Raw genomic sequence first — 21411 nt, 5'->3', positions numbered from 1 at the left:
TTAATATAGTTATTCTTTCTTTCATTGATTCTATAATTAATAAGCTATAAAACATGATAACAACATAGGATTGAATAAAAGTTCATTTATAAATTCAGTAAAACAAATAAAAGAACTTTGGGGCGTTTGGCACCTTTATTATAAGCGTAAATTGATTCAGTGAGTCATTTCGCTCCGTGAATCACTAGTGCGATTCATATAAAACATATAGATAAGAGAACAATTATTATTTTGATCTTATAAGTAACAGGGTATAAAACATGATCAGAACTGTTCTGTGGTAGCTTTTATTAGGATATAAGAGTCATTTAACTCAGTGAATCACTAGTGCGATTCATATAGTTCACTTTATTAAAACGCTTAATATATTTGTTCTTTTTCTCTTTTTTAAACATTAAGAAACAAGAGTTTTTAATTGATCCTATAATTAATAGACTATAAAACATGATAAGAACCTAATATTGAATAAAAATTCATTTATAAATTCAATAAAATTAATAAAAGAACAATAGGGCGTTTGGTATCTTTATTATAAGCGTAATTTGACTCGGTGCGATTTATTAGTTCACGTATTTTTATTACGTTTATTATTATATTATTATTGTTTATCTTTTCTTAAACATCAATAAAACAATTATTATTTTAATCTTTTAAATAATAATCTATAAAATATGATCACAACGGTTCTGTAGTAGCCTTAATTAGGCTATAAGAGTCATTTAGTCATTTAGTGAGTCATTTTGCTCCGTGATTCACTAGTGCGCTTCATGTAGTTTATTATTACGTTTAATATATTTATTCTTTCTCTTGTTTAAACATTAAGAAATAATAGTTATATAAATATAAAACATGATAGGAACCTAATATTGAATACAAATACATTTATAAATTCAGTAAAATAAATAAAAGAACTTTGGGGCGTTTGGCACCTTTATTATAAGCGTAATTTGACTCAGTGAGTCGTTTTGCTCCGTGAATCACTAGTGCGATTCATTAGTTCACTTGATTATTAAGTTTAATATACTTATTGTTTCTCTTTTTTTAAACAATAAGAATAAAATGTATTTATATTGATCCTATAATTAATTATCCTCCTAATTACGCTATATAAGTAATTTGACTCATGAGTCATTTTGCTCCGTGAATCACTAGTGCGATTCATTAGTTCATTTGATACTCATTGTTTCTCTTATTTTAAACAATAAGAATAATTTTTTATTGGCCCTGTAATTAATTAATTCACTCACAGCCTTTATTAGGCTATAAAAGTAATTTGACTCATGAGTCGTTTTGCTCCGTGAATCACAAGTGCGCTTCATATAGATCACTTACAGTTATTCTTCTATTCTATTTGACTGTATTAAAATAACTATGCAGGGTAAACTGGGTGCAGTTTTACCTTGAAGGCGATGGGCAGGGTCTTGTTGCAGCGCCAGTGTGTGGGCAGCACGGAGCACAGGAAGTTCGGACTCTCGGTGCGCACCAGTTCCCCGGGGTGCTCGGATAAAACCTCCACCATGGTGCGGTCGCACATGCGCAGCTTTCCTCCAGCTCCTCCTCCACCACCTCCGCCGCCACCGCCTTCATGAGCACCCATCGGCGGCAGAGCCTCGCTCATCTTCCCCGCGCCCAGGCTGGAGGACGGGGGGCTGAAGCGGCGCTGTGGGGCCTGGTCTGGAACGCAGCGGGAGAGGGACACTTAGATGCGAGCAGAAGGAAATAAGTGTTCATTTGTGGGGGGGCACGGTTCTCCCCAATATTCTCTAGAGGGGCACATTTCTCCCCAATAATATACTGAATATATACGGATGTATCTGGAGTCTGTCAGTGTTCCTGTTAGGGCAGTAATGTTTTAAAAATAAAGTTCTATCTATCTATCTGTCTGTCTATGTGTCCATCCATCCATCTATTCTGGTAGATTTGGTCCCCTATTCTGTCTGTCTGTCTGTCTGTCTGTCTGTCTGTCTGTCTATCTATCTATCTATCTATCTATCTATCTATCTATCTATCTATCTATCTATCTATTCTGGTAGATTTGGTCCCCTATTCTGTCTGTCTGTCTGTCTGTCTGTCTGTCTGTCTGTCTGTCTGTCTAGCCCAGCCCAATTATGGCTGTCTATCTATCTATCTATCTATCTATCTATCTATCTATCTATCTATCTATCTATCTATCTATCTATCTATCTATCTATCTATCTATCTATCCATCCATTCTGGTAGGTTTGGTCGCCTGTCTGGATGGACAGACACATCCAGGTGGACACATAGACAGACAGACAGACAGACAGATAGATAGACATAATTGGCGAACAGATATCTATCTATCTATCTATCTATCTATCTATCTATCTGTCTGTCTGTCTGTCTGTCTGTCTGTCTGTCTGTCTGTCTGTCTGTCTGTCCGTCTGTCTATCCATCTATCAAACTGTCCATCCATCCATCCATTCTGGTAGATTTGGTCCTCAATTATGTCTATCTATCTATCTATCTATCTATCTATCTATCTATCTGTCTGTCTGTCTGTCTGTCTGTCTGTCTGTCTGTCTGTCTGTCTGTCTGTCTGTCTATCTATCCATCTATCTAACTGTCCATCTATCCATCCATCCATCCATCCATGTAGATTAACTGAATGTCTAATTCATGCCTACAGCTTTGCTAGAAAGGTTTGTTTTGAATTAGTTTGGTATTACGCATGTGGATCATCTCCATCATCTCCATCTCCACCAAGCCCATCATCTCCAGGACACAACTCCCAACACAAATGCACACGGTAATGCATACGGCATTCGGAACACTGCTCCCCTGTCATGTCAACAACAAAAGTTCAAAGTTCTCGACAGTTTTGTGGCCCCCAGCCGACTGACATCCTTCAGGCAGGACGGGTGCCAGCGAGAGCGCTTCGGTGGTGGCGCATGAAGCCATTAAAACCGCGGCGCTCCGCCTGACGGCTCGCTGTCACTCAGCCAACCGCAATCGATGCCACATGAGTGCGGTCAGGAGGCTTGAGCAGATCCGCTCGGCTCACCGCTAGCTTCCTTAAGATACACTAAACCAGAGCTGAAGGGGGGGAAGACACACACCGAGAAAAGAGACGCAAAGACAGAGAGAAAGATGTGCGCCCTGACTTTTGGGAACTTTCTTTTCGGAAGATGAATGCGCCAAAACCGTTTCACAATAACAGTTAGAAAGCAAGAAATGAGGAACCAGTTGGACAAAGAGGCATCAAAGTCGAGCAGATAAACAACAGATAGACTCAGAGATCAATCATACCGTATTTTGCGTCCCAAAGGAAAACCATTGGTATCCGATTTAAGTTTGCGCGCTTGAGAATAGTCCGAGTTTTGCGCTTCTGACAACAGCGCAAGTCTCCAAGTCTTGCTGGAGAAAAGTCGCAACAAACTCTTGTTAAATAATTCGGATTATTTCTGCATCCGCGATGTGGACTTCTCAGGAGTCGCGCTGCGGTGTCTCAGCTCCGTACGGTCGCGACCCGGAGTCCCGGACTGGTATGAATGAGTCGGCCGGTCCGGGGGGGGGGCAGGTTTTTACTGGCACTGGGCTGTGCAGGAATGCAGACTCGTCAGACCTCATTTGCATGCGCGAGTCTGCAGCTCCGTCCAATCAAAAGCGCTCGCGGAGACGGGCACGCGAGAGCAGCGCGAGAGCAGCGCGAGCCGTCAATGGAATTCCACGGGCCCGGCGCGCGCGCCACTTAACAACACCGACACGGTTTTATTTCTATTAACTTACAATTACAGATCAATACCAAGTTTAGGTAGTAAAGTGTGTGTTTTACTTTATTCTCCATTTTCACTGAAGGCTGCCGGTTCAGTGATCAGTTCACTTTAATCAATATAGAATAAAAACAACCTTATAATAAAATATATGATTAAAATATTCATCTAATCTAACATAATATCAAAGTGATCCATGCACATTTAGATTAATTACACTTTCAGTGAAGCAAAAAAAAAGACCCCACAACCATAACAAAAATAAAGATGATGATAATAGTAATAATAATAATAATAATAATAAAATAATAAACATAATAATGACAATAATAATAATAATAATAAACATAATAATGACAATAATAATAATAATAATAAAGATGATAATAATAATAACAATAATTATAATAATGATAATATTAATAATAATAAACATAATTATGACAATAATAATGATAATGATAATATTAATAATAATAAACATAATTATGACAATAATAATGATAATAATAATAATAATAATAAACATAATAATGACAATAATAACAATAATAATAATAAAGATGATAATAATAATAACAATAATAATAATAATGATTATAATATTATTATTATTAATAATAATAATAATAATAATAATAATAATAATAATAATGACCCACCACAACAGCAATAAGGATAATAATAATAAGAAGAATCAGCATGATAACAGTAACAATTATCATATTATTATTAATAATAACAATCATTTATAAAATGTAATAATAGTAATAAAAATAATAGTAATTATTATTTATCATTATTATTTAAAGTATAATTGAAAAAATATAATAAAAAAATATTATCGAGTATGAGGAACACTGTGACCTTATTTTATCAAAATTTAAAATAAAAATATTTAAAAAATAAGACGCATTTTAGATAATTATCAGCACATTAAATTAAAGAAAGACAGCAGGACTCACCGAGCCTGTGTTATAAACCTGTAGTAATAAGTACCAGCGCGGCCGAAAGGGGGCGCCATGCGACCTTCATGCCGGATCGGGTTAATCCGTTAACGCTTTTTCTCCACACCGAGTCATGACTGGTAATAAAGCAACTGTTCTCTGAATAAAACAGGTTCGTTATTAGTCATATTATAGACGTCTGTGATGTGGTGTGGGGCAGAACCAGAGAGGACAGATGTGAAATAATGCCCCGAACATTAGAGTTATGTGAAAATTCCTACAACATCCACTTTAGTTACTAGTTAGTTGTATAATTACATTTAAGCAATAATTTGTACGTAGTCACGTTAAGCAGAACAATGTTTATCATTAACGTCATAAAGTGATGTGCAAAACTCCAACTTTCTTCTGGTTACAGACTTTAAGGTCAGATCTGGTCATCAAAGTAAGCAAATATGCCGCCATGGATGCTTTCTGAGAGTTTTAATATGATAAACATTTTAAATCTTTTCTTCCAACTTTCTTTCTTTCCATCCATCCATCCATCTAATCCATCCATCTATCTAATCCATCTAATCCATCCATCCATCCATCTAATCCATCTAATCCATCCATCTATCTAATCCATCTAATCCATCCATCCATCTAATCCATCCATCTATCTAATCCATCCATCCATCTAATCCATCCATCCATCCATCTAATCCATCCATCTATCTATCTAATCCATCCATCCATCTAATCCATCCATCTAATCCATCCATCCATCCATCTAATCCATCCATCCATCCATCCATCCATCCATCTAATCCATCTAATCCATCCATCTATCTAATCCATCCATCCATCTAATCCATCCATCTAATCCATCTAATCCATCCATCTATCTAATCCATCCATCCATCTAATCCATCCATCTATCTAATCCATCTAATCAATCCATCCATCTAATCAATACATCTAATCCATCCATCCATCTAATCCATCCATCCATCCATCCATCTAATCCATCTAATCAATCCATCCATCTAATCAATCCATCTAATCCATCCATTCATCTAATCCATCCATCTATCTAATCAATCCATCCATCTAATCCATCCATCTAATCCATCCATCCATCCATCCATCTAATCCATCTAATCCATCCATCTAATCCATCCATCTATCTAATCCATCTAATCCATCCATCCATCTATCTAATCCATCCATCCATCCATCCATCTAATCCATCCATCTATCTAATCCATCCATCCATCCATCCATCCATCCATCTAATCCATCCATCCATCTATCTAATCTATTTTATCCATCTAATCCATCCATCCATCCATCTAATCCATCCATCTATCTAATCCATCCATCCATCTAATCCATCCATCCATCCATCCATCTAATCCATCCATCTAATCCATCCATTTAATCCATCCATCTAATCCATCCATCTATCTAATCCATCCATCTAATCCATCCATCTAATCCATCCATCTAATCCATCCATCTATCTAATCCATCCATCCATCTAATCCATTCATCTATCTAATCCATCTAATCAATCCATCCATCTAATCCATCCATCTAATCCATCCATCTATCTAATCCATCCATCTAATCCATCCATCTAATCCATCCATCCATCTAATCCATCTAATCAATCCATCTATCTAATCCATCCATCCATCTAATCCATCCATCTATCTAATCCATCCATCTAATCAATCCATCTATCTAATCCATCCATTCATCTAATCCATCCATCCATCCGTCCAGTCATCCATTCAGTCATCCATCCATCTAATCCATCCATCCATCCGTTTATCTATGCGTCCATCCGTCCGTCCGTCCATCCATCCTTCCTTCCTTACATCCATTCTTCCATTTATCCATCCATTCTTCCTTCCTTCCAGTCATATATCTGTCCATTCATCCGTCCATCTATTCATCCATCCGTCCAGTCATCCATCCATCCTACTTTCCTTCCTTCCTTCCATCTACAGCTGAACACCTCCAAAACTAAACAGACGGTGGTGGACATTTGGAGGCCCAAGCCTCATCCATGACCAATCTCCATTGAGGGGGTTGATGTTGAGATGGTCAGGACTTACAGAAACTGGCCTGGTCAGATAACACAGTCTTTATCTACAAGAAAGGACAGATCCGTCTCTGTTCATCGAGTCCGTCGTCTCCAGCGTCCAGCATGAAGCAGAGCGACACTACACGACCAGACAGGCTGGTGAGGAAAGCTGGCTCTGTGGTTGGCTCGACTTTTATGCAGGTGGCTGAGGAAAGAGTTTTTGGTTGAGCTCGTAGCCACTGATGCGCCGCTGCTTTTACATCATCACCACATGAGAATCTTCTTCCCCTTAAAGCTTCTTTGAGCATCCAAATCCTCCTCTTAAAGATTATACACTATACGTGTGTGTGTGTGTGTGTACAGGCCAGACTAGCCGTGGTTTCATTCTGGTTAACCACAATGCAAAGCGCGCTCTCTCGGAACGACCGCCACACGTGAATAAAAGCTCTGCAGTCTTTAAAAGGTCGTTGTTCTTTCGTTTAGGGTTTATTTGAGTCACGTCGCTGTCAGAGCCGCCTTAAAAATCGCAAACCAGCTTGAGATGGTTGCCGGTCCAAGCTACTTCGGGCTAGTTTGGTTTGTTTGGCTGGTCTATCAATCTAGTCTGATCTAAGACTAGTAGACTATGATCTACTAGTCTAGTCAACAACATCTCAACCGTCTTGACCAGTTGACACAGCCAAATCCTGTTGGCCGTATCCGTATTTCCGTATCCGGCTCCGATCGGGACATCCGATAAGCCTTAAATCCAGAGATCAATAGCGCTTGTCGGCTATAAAACCTATTGACCAGTTTAAAAGGGTACAGATGCGCCGGCGTGTCGTAACGATCTACCGTAAACGCCGACTGAACGGCTCTGAGCGCCAGAAGTGACTGGACACGAATTCGATACGAATTAAGACCAGGACGTGCTATAAAGAAGCACCTCCTCGTGAGGTACCTGGCCCACGTCAAGGAGGTCTGGAGGAATTTATGTCGCTCGTAACACCATGCTAAGATCTTTTTCGGGAAGTTCTTGGCCTCTATGAGACTGAGATGGGACACAGCCGCACCAAGTCCCGGTCTTGAGTTTATTTCATACAGGACCACATGGACCACAAGTCTTGGGGAACCAACTGCTTAGTTCAGAGTTTAAACTCCGCTGCTCCAAAGCTCTACCGAACAGCTTCAGAATGGACCGGAAATTCAATTTTGGACCAATATTAGTGCAAAAGGGTACAAATTCCCATACACAGGCGCATTTCAAAGTCTGTGAGAAGCCTTCTCGGAAGTCCGGCCGCTGTCCTGGCTGAGAATGTCACGTGTGTTTTTGAAATTAAGCTTGTGGTCAGGTGTCCAAATTCTAAAATATTCGTAAATATTGGGCATATAGTGTTAAGTAAGTAAGTAAGTAGGTAAGTAGGTCAGTAAGTAGTTAGATAAGCAGGTAGGTATGTAAGTAAGTAAAGTAAGTACGTAAGTAAGTAGGTAATTAAGTAAGTAAGTACGTAGGTAGGTAAGTAATTAAGTAAATGGATAGGTAAGTAGGTAGGTAAGTCAGTAAGTAGGTAGGTAGCTAAGTTATTAAGTTAGTAAGTTGGTAGATTCATAGGTAGGTGAGTAAGTAAGTAGGTAGGTAGGTAGGTAGGTAAGTGGGTAGGTACAGTGTATCACAAAAGTGAGTACACCCCTCACATTTCTGCAAATATTTCATTATATCTTTTCATGGGACAACACTATAGACATGAAACTTGGATATAACTTAGAGTAGTCAGTGTACAACTTGTATAGCAGTGTAGATTTACTGTCTTCTGAAAATAACTCAACACACAGCCATTAATGTCTAAATAGCTGGCAACATAAGTGAGTACACCCCACAGTGAACATGTCCAAATTGTGCCCAAATGTGTCGTTGTCCCTCCCTGGTGTCATGTGTCAAGGTCCCAGGTGTAAATGGGGAGCAGGGCTGTTAAATTTGGTGTTTTGGGTACAATTCTCTCATACTGGCCACTGGATATTCAACATGGCACCTCATGGCAAAGAACTCTCTGAGGATGTGAGAAATAGAATTGTTGCTCTCCACAAAGATGGCCTGGGCTATAAGAAGATTGCTAACACCCTGAAACTGAGCTACAGCATGGTGGCCAAGGTCATACAGCGGTTTTCCAGGACAGGTTCCACTCGGAACAGGCTTCGCCAGGGTCGACCAAAGAAGTCGAGTCCACGTGTTCGGCGTCATATCCAGAGGTTGGCTTTAAAAAATAAACATATGAGTGCTGCCAGCATTGCTGCAGAGGTTGAAGACGTGGGAGGTCAGCCTGTCAGTGCTCAGACCATACGCCGCACACTGCATCAACTCGGTCTGCATGGTCGTCATCCCAGAAGAAAGCTGACGCACAAGAAAGCCCGCAAACAGTTTGCTGAAGACAAGCAGTCCAAGAACATGGATTACTGGAATGCCCTGTGGTCTGACGAGACCAAGATAAACTTGTTTGGCTCAGATGGTGTCCAGCATGTGTGGCGGCGCCCTGGTGAGAAGTACCAAGACAACTGTATCTTGCCTACAGTCAAGCATGGTGGTGGTAGCATCATGGTCTTGGGCTGCATGAGTGTTGCTGGCACTGGGGAGCTGCAGTTCATTGAGGGAAACATGAATTCCAACATGTACTGTGACATTCTGAAACAGAGCTTGATACCCTCCCTTCGAAAACTGGGCCTCATGGCAGTTTTCCAACAGGATAACGACCCCAAACACAACCTCCAAGATGACAACTGCCTTGCTGAGGAAGCTGAAGGTAAAGGTGATGGACTAAACCCAATTGAGCACCTGTGGCGCATCCTCAAGTGGAAGGTGGAGGAGTTCAAGGTGTCTAACATCCACCAGCTCCGTGATGTCATCATGGAGGAGTGGAAGAGGATTCCAGTAGCAACCTGTGCAGCTCTGGTGAACTCCATGCCCAGGAGGGTTAAGGCAGTGCTGGATAATAATGGTGGTCACACAAAATATTGACACTTTGGGCACAATTTGGACATGTTCACTGTGGGGTGTACTCACTTATGTTGCCAGCTATTTAGACATTAATGGCTGTGTGTTGAGTTATTTTCAGAAGACAGTAAATCTACACTGCTATACAAGCTGTACACTGACTACTCTAAGTTATAACCAAGTTTTATTTCTATAGTGTCGTCCCATGAAAAGATATAATAAAATATTTGCAGAAATGTGAGGGGTGTACTCACTTTTGTGATACACTGTAGGTAGGTAGGTAAGTAGGTAGGTATGTAGGTAGGAGGGTCATCAAGTAGGTAAAGTAAGTAGGTTGGTAAGTAGGTAAGTAAAGTAAGTAAGTAGGTAGGTAGCTAAGTAAGTAGATAAAATAAGTAAGTAAGTAGGCAGGTATGGAAGTAAGTAGGTAGGTAGGTAATTGGGTAGTTAGGTAAGTAGGTAGGTAATTAAGTAAGTTGGTAGGTAGGTAGGTAGGTAGGTAGGTAAGTAAGTAGGTAAGTACAGTAAGTATGTAGGTAAAGTAAGCAAGTAAGTAGGTAGGTAGGTAAGTGGGTAAGTAGGTAAATAAGTAGGCAGGTAGATAAGTAAGTAAATAAACTAAGTAAGTAGATAAGTAGGTAGGTAGGTATGTAGGTAAGTAGGTCAGTAAGTAAGTAAAGTAAGTAGGTTGGTATGTAGTTAAGTAAGTAGGTAGGTGGGCAGGTAAGTAAGTAGGTAGGTAGGTAGGAAAGTAGGTAAGTAATAAAGTAAGTAAGTAGATAAGTAAATAGGTTGGTATGTAGGCAGGTAGGGCAGTAAGTAAGTAGGTTGGTATGTAGGTAAGTAAGTAGGTAGGTGGGCAGGTAAGTAAGTAAGTAGGTAGGTAGGTAGGTAAGTAAATAAAGTAAGTAAGTAGATAAGTAAATAGGTTGGTATGTAGGCAGGTAGGTCAGTAAGTAAGTAGGTTGGTATGTAGGTAAGTAAGTAAAGTAAATAAGTAAGTAAGTAGGTAAGTACACAGGTAGGTAAGTAAGTAAGTAAGTAGGTTGGTATGTAGGTAAGTAAGTAAGTAGGTTGGTGTGTAGGTAAGTAAGTAGGTTGGTATGTAGGTAAGTAAGTAAGTAGGTTGGTATGTAGGTAAGTACGCAGGTCGGTAAGTAAATAATAAATAAAACTAAATGGTTATTTGGAGTAAGGTGGTACAGCGGTTTACCAAACATCAGCCGAGACTCAGAAGCGGCCTGACCGAGCACAGATTTCAACCCTAAATAACCACGTCTTCATCCACGCTGCCCAGAGGCAATTCTGCCCCCTCCAGACCCCCAGAGACACAAACCCCGGGGCCAGAAGTGCTGGGCATTCAGGATCAATAATGCCCCTCCAGTTTCCTCCGGCTGAAACAATCAATGATGGCAGAACGAGTGGGCATGCAAATGTTCCAATATACAGTATCTCATATTTACACAGATCGGGAGGGGGGCTGGGGGGTTGGGTTCAGGTCCGGGGTATCAGTGGGCACCATAAGATATGGAGTGACTTCCTTCCGAGGTTATGCATTTTTGATGGCAGGGACGACGATCGCTTGCGACCCTCCTTTCAGCCCGTATTCAATCCATCGTTCGCGCAACAACCCGTCCCCACCCCCCACCCCCCGGTTCTTCCCCCCCGTTTCTTCCCCCCCGGTTCTTTGCATCATCCTGCAGGACGTTAGTTAAGAGACAGAGAAGAAATAACTCAGTCTCGGTGCTGGTTAATAATTCAGGCGGCTGGACGTGTGTGTGGATGCCGTTAACTGCTGCTTAAAAGTAATGAATTGATTTTCTGACAGATCGGTTAGCAGCTCTGAGGGCGACGGAGCAAACTACCCTGTCCCGTTATTACCGGCTAGCTACAGAGAAAGTCGCTACGCTTCTATATATGTGTGTGTGTGTGTGTGTGTGTGTATTACCCTGGTTTACCGTATTAGCTAGTTTATGTGATGATTTCCCATGATTATTTACTCTAGCGTCCAGCCGTATGTAGACACCCAGAGATCTGATTTATTTCTGCCCATGGACTCTGCTTCATATACAGATTCATATCCATCCAACCACAGGCCGAAGTTCCATCCCACTATTCTTCACAGATCTCACTTCTACACTGGAGTATTATCCTGATAAACAGGAAACAACCTTCCCCAAACTGTTTTACCAAAGTATGGCATGTACAAATCAAAATCAAAAGAACAAGGTCAAAATGATTTAAAAAACAAAATCGAAATAAATTTAAGAATAAAGTCAAAATAAATTCAAGAATAAAATCAAAGTTCAAGAATGAAGTCGAAATAAAAAAATAAATAAAGTCAAAATAAATTCAAGAAAAAAGTCAAAATAAATTCAAGAATAAAGTTCATATGAATAAAAAAAATGAGACGTTAAAAAAAGGAAATAAATTTAAGAATAAAATCCAAATTAATTCAAAAATAAAGTTGAAACAAATTCAAAAATAAACTCAAAATAAATTTAAAAAATAAAGTCGAAATAAATTAAAAGAATAAAATTCAAAAGAATTGAGGAACAGAGTACAAAATGTCAAGAATAAAGTAAAAATAAATTCAAAAATAAAACAAAAATAAAGTCAACATAATTTCAAGAATAAAGTGGAAATTAATTTTAGAATAAAGTCAAAATAAATTTAAGAATAAAGTTGAAATAAAATCAGAAATAAAGTCAAAATAAATTTAAGAATAAAGTCAAAATAAACTCAAGAATAAATTGAAAATAAATTCAAAAATGAAGTTGAAATAAATTAAAAAATGAAGTACAAAATTTTAAGAATAAATTCAAAAATAAAATAAAAATTCATTCAATAATAAAGTTGAAATAAATGCAAAAATAAAGTAAAAAAATTTAAGAATAAAATAAAAAAATCAAGAATAAAGTTGAAATGAATTCACAAATAAAGTGGAAATTAATTTAAGAATAAAGTCAAAATAATTTTAAGAAAAAGTTCAAATGAATTAAAGATTAAAGTAAAAAAATAAAAACAAAGTTGAAATAAATTCAAGAAAAAAGTTCAAAAGAAATGAAGAATAAAGTACAAAAATTCAAGAACAAAGTGGAAATAAATAAAAAATAAAGTCTAAATAAAATCAAGAATAAAGTAGAAATAATTTCAAGAATAAAATCGAAATAAAGTCGATGAAAAGAAAGAACCGGACGGACTTCGAGGAAACCAAAAGTGCTCAAACTGACGACGGTCGTCCTAGCGCGCCCTCCAGCCGTAACGCTCCCACTTCATTCATACACTGTAACGTTTATTTAACGGCGGCCCTAATACGCCGTCGTAGATGTGTGAATGTCTTAAACGAGCCCTACTTAGCCGCTAAGTGTGCCGTTTTAAAAGCCGCGGCGTAAATCATGGATGAATTAGCAGGACTATTGACCCGCTCATCAGCTTAACGGTCCCGGCGAGAGCTTCAAACTGGTCCTGTGACGGCTCCCGGGTGGCCAATAGAACGTAAACGGCGGAGAACTATTAATAATAGATCCTCGTTCCAGCTAACGGTCAGACTCGACTTGTAAGGAGCTACGGTAAAGTATTTGCCCCTCCTGATTTCAGTTGCACTGTTTCATTTATTAATAAACGTCCATTCCTGCATTTCAGGCCTGCAACACATTCCAAAAACAGTTGGGACGGGGGCAATTTAGGGCGAGTAATGAGGTGAAAAAACTAAATGATGATGTGATTCCAAACAGGTGATTGTAATCATGGTTTGGTACAAAAGCAGCATCCAGAAAAGGCTGAGAGTCTCTGATGAGCAAAGATGAAAGATCAGAAGGGATTTGCATGTTCTCCCGCTACAGTACATAATATCATTAAACCATTTAAGGAATCTGGAGGAATTTCAGTGCATAAAGACCAAGAGTGGAAGCTTAACCTGAACTCTCTTGATCTTTCATCCCTCAGACGGCGCCACATCAAGAACCTCCACCCAACAACAGCTGATATAACCACATGGGTGAGGGATTAGTTTATCAAACCTTTATCAAGCTCTACAATACAGAATGACTGCACAAATTATACTTAAAACTTTACTGTGCAAAAAAGAAGCCTTATGTTAACCATGTCCGGAAGCGGCGTCGACTTCTCTGGGCTCTGAGGCATCTAGGATGGACCGTCACACAGTGGAAACGTGTATTGTGGTCAGATGAATCAGCAAGACGAAAAGGACCGTCCAGACTGTTATCAGGAACAAGTCCAAATGCCAGGGTCTATCATAGTATGGGGGCGTGTCGGCGCCCTTGGTAAAGGTCATTTATAATCAAGTACATCGAGATCTTAGAGCTGCCTCCAAAACGTCGTCTTTTTCAGGGACGTCCAGCATTTTTCAACAAGACGATGCAAAACCACCTGCTGGTTGAAGAAGAGGGTACGGGTACCGGACTGGCCCGCCTGCAGTCCTGACCTGTCCCCAATAGAGAACGTGTGGAGAATTTTGACATTAAATCACTCGGTCTCCTCTGTGAAAAGGAACGGCAACATTAAAAAGTGGTAAATGCTTTACCGTCCCAACTTTTTTTGGAATGTGTTGCAGGCCTGAAATGCAGGAATGGATGTTTATTAATAAATGAAACGTGAAATATCTCAGGTTCATCCTGTCTGACATCAAATAAAAGTCAAAGTAAATGTCAGAAACTCTGTGTTTTATTATTATCATCATCATTTTTCAGGCTGTTCCAACTTTTTCCGATTTTGGGTCGGAGTTCGAGTCAGGACTTGAGATTAAAATCAGGGACTAATGGCTCTCCAGGTTTGGAATCTCAACTCTACCGCCGGTCGGCTGGGCGGCAAACAAAACGGTGGGAAAAGACCGGACTAAAAAAAAAAAAGTGGGCGTGGTCTTCGATGCTGTGTAGGAACCCTGGTTAGTACCTCAAATTGCCTGTACAGAAGTGGAGGAATGTGGACATCCACCAAAGTCCAAGTGAGTAAGAGGGGGTAGGTGGACGGGGTCCCCAGTAGCGACTGGAGTTTGTATGGTCTCTTTGTGTCTGGTGTCTGGGTTTGGCGGATGCACCTGTTGGGTGTCCAGAAACTTTTGGCTCTGTGGCCCGATTTAGCCCCGTCGTCTCGCGTGGGAGGGTGAGGCGAGGCGAGGGGGCCGGTGGATGGAGACGCGCCTCAGGCGCCGTTTAGCGCAGCGTCGAATAGACAAGCAGACTCGGCGAAGCAGAAGCACACACACACACACACACTTAAACGCTAGAAATAAAAGCACATGCATACCGAAACACGACTGTGCGACTTTGATGGGTCATTAATGTTTTTACGTATAGGAGCAATACGAGCACGAAGCGGCTAATTCGATTTCGGCTTGAACGGCCGCGAGAGCTAAAAGCTTCCAGTAGCGTTTCGGAATAAAAATATCGTAATATCTAAGTAATGAGTTCGGTAAACTTCGTATTCTCTCTTGAAGTTTGGAACATGGTGGTGAGCACAACAACCAGTTTGAGGTTCCCCAGATCTCAATCCGATCGAGCATCTGTGGGACGTTCTGGACCAACAAGTCCGATCCATGGAGGCCCCACGTCACAACTTAGAGGAGTTAAAGGATCTGCCGCTGAACATCTTGGTGCCAGATACCACAGCACACCTTCAGGGGTCTAGTGGAGTCCATATCGTTGGGTCAGGAGGACCAACACAATATTAGGAAGGTGGTCATAATGTTATGCCTGATCAATGTATACAGTATTAGCTATCTAACGACCCACCTGAACTGTCGTTATTACCTCTTTTTTGGAAGCCATTGAGTTGATCAACTGGATTTTTAAACTGGACTCCTTTGTGAGGTCGAATAAAGTGGAAATAAATTCAAGAATGAAGTCAAAATAAATAAAAAAATAAAGTTGAAATAAATTCAAGAATAAAGTTCAAATTAATTGAAGAATAAAGTAAAAAATAATCAAGAAAAAAGTGGAAATAAATTCAAGAATAAAGTCAACATAAATAAAAAATAAAGTGGAAATAAATTCAAGAATGAAGTGAAAATAAATTCAAGAATGAAGTGGAAATAAATGCAAGAATAAAGTGGAAATAAATTAAAGAATAAAGTGGAAATAAATTCAAGAATAAAGTGGAAATAAATTAAAAAATAAAGTTAAAAAAAATTCAGGAATGAAGTTCAAATGAATTAAAGAATGAATTAAAAAATAATCAAGAAAAAAGTGGAAATAAATTCAAGAATAAAGTCAACATAAATAAAAAATAAAGTCAAAATACATTCAAGAATAACGCTTAAATGAATGGAAGAATAAAGTAAAAAAAAATAATCAAGAAAAAAGTGGAAATAAATTCAAGAATAAGGTCAACATAAATAAAAAATAAAGTCAAAATACATTCAAGAATAAAGGTTAAACGAATAGAAAAATAAAGTAAAAAAGTCAAGAATAAAGTTCAAATAAATTAAAGATTAAAGTAAAAAATAAAGTGGAAATAAATTCAAGAATAAAGTGGAAATAATAAAAAAATGTAAATAAATAAAAAAATTTAGTCAAAATATATTCAAGTATAAAGTCAAAATTAATTTAAGAATAAAACTGAAATGAATTCAGGAATAAAGTTGATGAAAAGAAAGAATCAGATGGACTTCGAGGAAACCAATAGTGCTCAAACTGACATCGGCCGTCCTAGCCCCCCGCCCCCTCCAGCCGTAACGCTCCCACTTCATTCATACACTGTAACGTTTTATTAACGGCGTTTCTAATACGCCGTCGTAGATGTGAATGTCTTAAACGAGCCCTACTTAGCCGCTAAGTGTGCCGTTTTAAAAGCCGCGGAGTAAATCATGGACGAATTAGCGGGACTATTGACTATTTTTTATGTTCTATCTTGGCTATACGATCTGGGCATCTGTAAAAGTCAGCGCTCAGAGAAAACTTGCCCTTAAGGTCAACAGAACGATTTTGGAACGTCTTTAGATAAATAAATGAACAGTCCCTCTTACATCGTAACCTCATTAACCACACTGAAGTTTAATGGAGTTCCTTCTGTGGGCACAAAAAGCTTTGCCCCTGTAGACCAGCCCCCGTTCCCACGCACTATTGAACATCATATTGCCGCTTCTTGTCGCGGTTTCACACCGCAGGGGCATTTTAAACCACCGGAACGCTTAAATGTCCCAACCAATCATCATCAGCGGATACGTGAAGGAACTTTATTCCACAACTTATGTCCTCGTTTGACGTTTGATATTGTTCTTGACTGTTGAAGCGACCAAGGTGAGACCGAAAGTATGCAGACACCACTGAGAGAGGGTGATTGATCAACTTCCGACAAAACTAGGCCACGCAGAGAGACACAATCAAAGGTGATCGTCAACTGAAGGAGGTTGACCGATCAACAGGCTACTGCGCCATTGTGCCCCAACTTTTGGTCAAACTAGGCAGCACAGAGCAGGGCTGGACTGGGAACAAAAATCAGCCCTGGACTTTTTTCTTGATCCAGCCCACTACAAGAACATCGTGCCACACATATCACCCCCTAATCAAATGTTAGATGATTGATATTGACAGTTTTCATCTATCTTACCACTAAAGTTAATAACTCACTATAATAAAAATTATAGCTTAGATAACTAAACAGTTAAACAGTAGCTTAGATAACTACTTATTAATCATTTAGTGCCTGTTAAAAGAAATGTTTTGTACTGTTAGGAAGTACCCTAAGTAGGGCATAAACGACATTTGAGATGGGCCCACAGTCTCTTCTTAAACGGCGTTACTAACGAAGCAGAGGCACTGAACTATATCTTTCTGCTCTACTTAAAACTGAATTTATTTTTCACTCCCTCAGCGGCCCACATACAGAGCGGCCCACCAGGAAAACTCCCGGTGGGCCAGTCCTGATGGCCAGTCCTGATGGCCAGTCCATCCCTGGCACAGAGGGACACAAGTTAAAGGTGAATGTCAACTGAGAGAAGTGGACCGATCAACAGGCTACTGTGCCAACGTGCCCCAACTTCTGACCAAACTAGGCCACACAGAGGGACACAAGGCAAAGGTGACCGTCAAGTAAGAGAGGTTGACCGATCTACAAGGTACTGCGCCAATGTGCCCCAACTTCTGACCAAACTAGGCCACACAGAGGGACACAAGGCAAAGGTGGCCGTCAAGTAAGAGAGGTTGACCGATCTACAAGGTACTGCGCCAACGTGCCCCAACTTCTGACCAAACTAGGCCACACAGAGGGACACAAGGCAAAGGTGACCGTCAAGTAAGAGAGGTTGACCGATCTACAAGGTACTGCGCCAACGTGCCCCAACTTCTGACCAAACTAGGCCACACAGAAGGACACAAGGCAAAGGTGACCATCAAGTGAGAGAGGTTGACCGATCAATAGGCGTGTGCCAACGTGCCCCCAACTTCTGACCAAACTAGGCCACACAGAGGGACACAAGGCAGAGGTGACCATCAAGTGAGATAGGTTGACCGATCAACAGGCGAACGCATAACCGTGCCCCAACTTCTGACCAAACTAGACCATGCAGAGGGACACAAGGCAAAGGTGACCATCAAGTGAGAGAGGTTGACCGATCTACAAGGTACTGCGCCAACGTGCTCCAACTTCTGACCAAACTAGGCCACACAGAGGGACACAAGGCAAAGGTGACCGTCAAGTAAGAGAGGTTGACCGATCTACAAGGTACAGCGCCAACGTGCCCCAACTTCTGACCAAACTAGGCCACACAGAGGGACACAAGGCAAAGGTGACCATCAAGTGAGAGAGGTTGAACGATCAATAGGCGTGTGCCAACGTGCCCCCAAATTCTGACCAAACTAGGCCACACAGAGGGACACAAGGCAAAGGTGACCATCAAGTAAGAGAGGTTGACCGATCAATAGGCGTGTGCCAACGTGCCCCCAAATTCTGACCAAACTAGGCCACACAGAGGGACACGACTCCCTACATGAAGCAGCTCTTGGACGGCCACCCCGTTACAGCTCTTCAAAGGCTATTTTACGTAGTACAAGTTCCAATTCTTGGTGGGACCATTCCAGAAGCTCGTGTACCTCTATGGATTCTTAAACTGGAAGCTGACTAACCTCCTTTGTGAGGTCTTTTTGTTAGTACACTTGGTGACAAACGACTCCTTGCAAGTCTATAATGCTAAATGCTCAGTCATCTATGATTAAAGGCGACCTAGCCTGGTACAGGCGGTTCCAGTCGTTACCGGGTCTATTAGACGGCAGACAAACCTGCCGCGCTAAAGCGATTAGCGCATTCGGTTACAGTCTGAGAAAAACAAAGAGACTCTGATCAAGAGACACCGCGCAATCAATGGTAACACCTACCTAACCCTGTCCCCTAATCTCTGTCTATTCATGCTGCACAAAACGCTAATCAATACCGCCAGTCTGTCGCTGGCTGGTCCGTTCTTCTCTGGAGCTGTGGAGCTAACGCTAACTCCCCTCTTCGTTTAACCCTTGTAACCGCAACGACCAAAATTCGCACCCTATTAAGGCCAAGAGGGACGTTTTTGGACATCTCTACATGTTCTACAATTACTGACTGTTGAATGCTATTTTACTACATGCTGTTCTTTAATGGTCAGGACCCCCACATGACCACCACAGAGCAGGTATTATTTAGGTGGTGGATCATTCTCAGCACTGCAGTGACACTGACATGGTGGTGATGTGTTGTGCTGGTATGAGTGGATCAGACACCGTGTCCACTCACTGTCCACTCTATCAGACACTCCTACCTAGTCGGTCCACCCTGTAGATGTAAAATCAGAGACGATCGCTCATCTCATCTATTGCTGCTGTTTGAGTCGGTCATCTTCTAGACCTTCATCAGTGGTGACAGGACGCCGCCCACGGGGCGCTGTTGGCTGGATGTTTTTGGTTGGTGGACTATTCTCAATCCAGCAGTGACAGTGAGGTGTTTAAAAACTCTGATCCATTCATACCAGCACAACACTCAGGGGGTAACAAAGCATGTAGAGAAACAGATGGACTACAGTCAGTAATTGTAGAACTACAAAGTGCTTCTATATGGTAAGTGGAGCTGATAAAATGGACAGTGAGTGTAGAAACAAGGGGGTGGTTTTAATGTTATGGCTGATCAGTGTATAATTATAAAATGCCCATATATGGTTGTTAAGCTTAATTAGACTGCAAATTAATATAATTAATACATAAACGCACCTAATAAATTGACAACTGAGGATGTATCAATATTTAAAAATTATATCAATATTTATGGGTAATTTTTTTCATATCGCACCTCAGAAGTAAGTTTTTAAATGTTTAAAAAAAAAATTTTGATAATTTTTTGCTATTTTTTAGTGTTCTTAAGTGATTTCATTCTGAGGAGGAAGGAAGTCGCAGCTGGAAGGATACCGTTAGCGACTCAAGTCAGGGCCTAACTGACTGACTGACACACACACACGTTCATACACACAGACAGAATGGCAGACAGACAGACTTATAGGAAGGTCTGTCTGTTCCAGAAACAGCATCTCCAAAACCAACCATGCAGACCACAGGTGACCCTCAGGGCTGTGTGCACGGTCCACTTCTGTTCACCCTGCTGACTCACGAGTATATACATTGCATGGAAAAAAACAAGCTTGCAGTCGGTTATCTAAATGCTAGTACACCAAAGCAGAGTTCTAACCTCCGCTCCGCTACCGGCAGACCGGGGGGTCCATGCGGTCCACGATCGGCTCGTCCGTGGGTGGGAATGCCACCTCATAACTGCTGGCTGTTTTATGACGCCTGCACAGAAGAGGGTGAAGACGGGGAACGGTGCGCGTCTCTCCGTGCGCTATACGGACCTCCGTACGATCCTGTCTCATGCAGGTGAGAGGAAGGGGTCGCTACTGCACACGTGTTGGAGGGGTCAGGAAATACAGGCGGAAATACAAATAGGGTAATTGGATATAACTAAATTGGGAGGGAAATTTGATCCAAACTGGAAACTATTTGGACTTTTTAAAATCAGGGGGTTTTAATTAATTAATTAATTATTAATTACTTAAGAAAATGTATTAATTATAATATTATATAATAATTAGTATATTAATTACATAATATATATATTATATTATTATAATAACATAATACATTATTCTATATATATATATATATATATATATATATATACTGTATATTATTATAATAATATATCATATAATATTTAATGTGTTATTATATACTGTATTATTTAATATAATGGATTAATTATATTATAATATAATAATTAGTATATTCATTATATAATATATATTATATTATTATAATAATATAATACATTATTATATACAGTGTATCACAAAAGTGAGTACACCCCTCACATTTCTGCAAATATTTCATTATATCTTTTCATGGGACAACACTGTAGACATGAAACTTGGATATAATTTAGAGTAGTCAGTGTACAGCTTGTATAGCAGTGTAGATTTACTGTCTTCTGAAAATAACGCAACACACAGCCATTAATGTCTAAATAGCTGGCAACATAAGTGAGTACACCCCACAGTGAACATGTCCAAATTGTGCCCAAATGTGTCGTTGTCCCTCCCTGGTGTCATGTGTCAAGGTCCCAGGTGTAAATGGGGAGCAGGGCTGTTAAATTTGGTGTTTTGGGTACAATTCTCTCATACTGGCCACTGGATATTCAACATGGCACCTCATGGCAAAGAAC

The 21411-nt window shown here is 40.1% G+C and overlaps 1 protein-coding gene and 1 pseudogene across 1 annotated transcript in view; one reads left to right on the top strand and one right to left on the bottom strand.

Annotated features, from left to right (window-relative positions):
* runx1 (RUNX family transcription factor 1) overlaps positions 1 to 3298 on the bottom strand; it is a 16014-nt gene extending 12716 nt beyond the window's left edge. Inside the window, exons 1-2 of the mRNA XM_063009372.1 lie at positions 3271 to 3298; positions 1400 to 1674 (exon numbers count right to left, since the gene is read on the bottom strand). Coding sequence (XP_062865442.1) covers positions 1400 to 1674; positions 3271 to 3298 — 303 coding nt within the window. The remainder of the gene's footprint in view (positions 1 to 1399; positions 1675 to 3270) is intronic.
* Positions 1 to 21411, top strand: part of LOC134328691 (NACHT, LRR and PYD domains-containing protein 3-like) — a 1194473-nt pseudogene that overhangs the window by 513752 nt on the left and 659310 nt on the right.

The sequence above is a fragment of the Trichomycterus rosablanca genome, chromosome 15, assembly GCF_030014385.1.
Source record: "Trichomycterus rosablanca isolate fTriRos1 chromosome 15, fTriRos1.hap1, whole genome shotgun sequence".
Taxonomy (NCBI): Eukaryota; Metazoa; Chordata; class Actinopteri; order Siluriformes; family Trichomycteridae; genus Trichomycterus; species Trichomycterus rosablanca.
The sequence above is the reverse complement of the archived record's forward strand: the minus strand, read 5'-3'. Positions and strand labels throughout refer to the sequence as shown.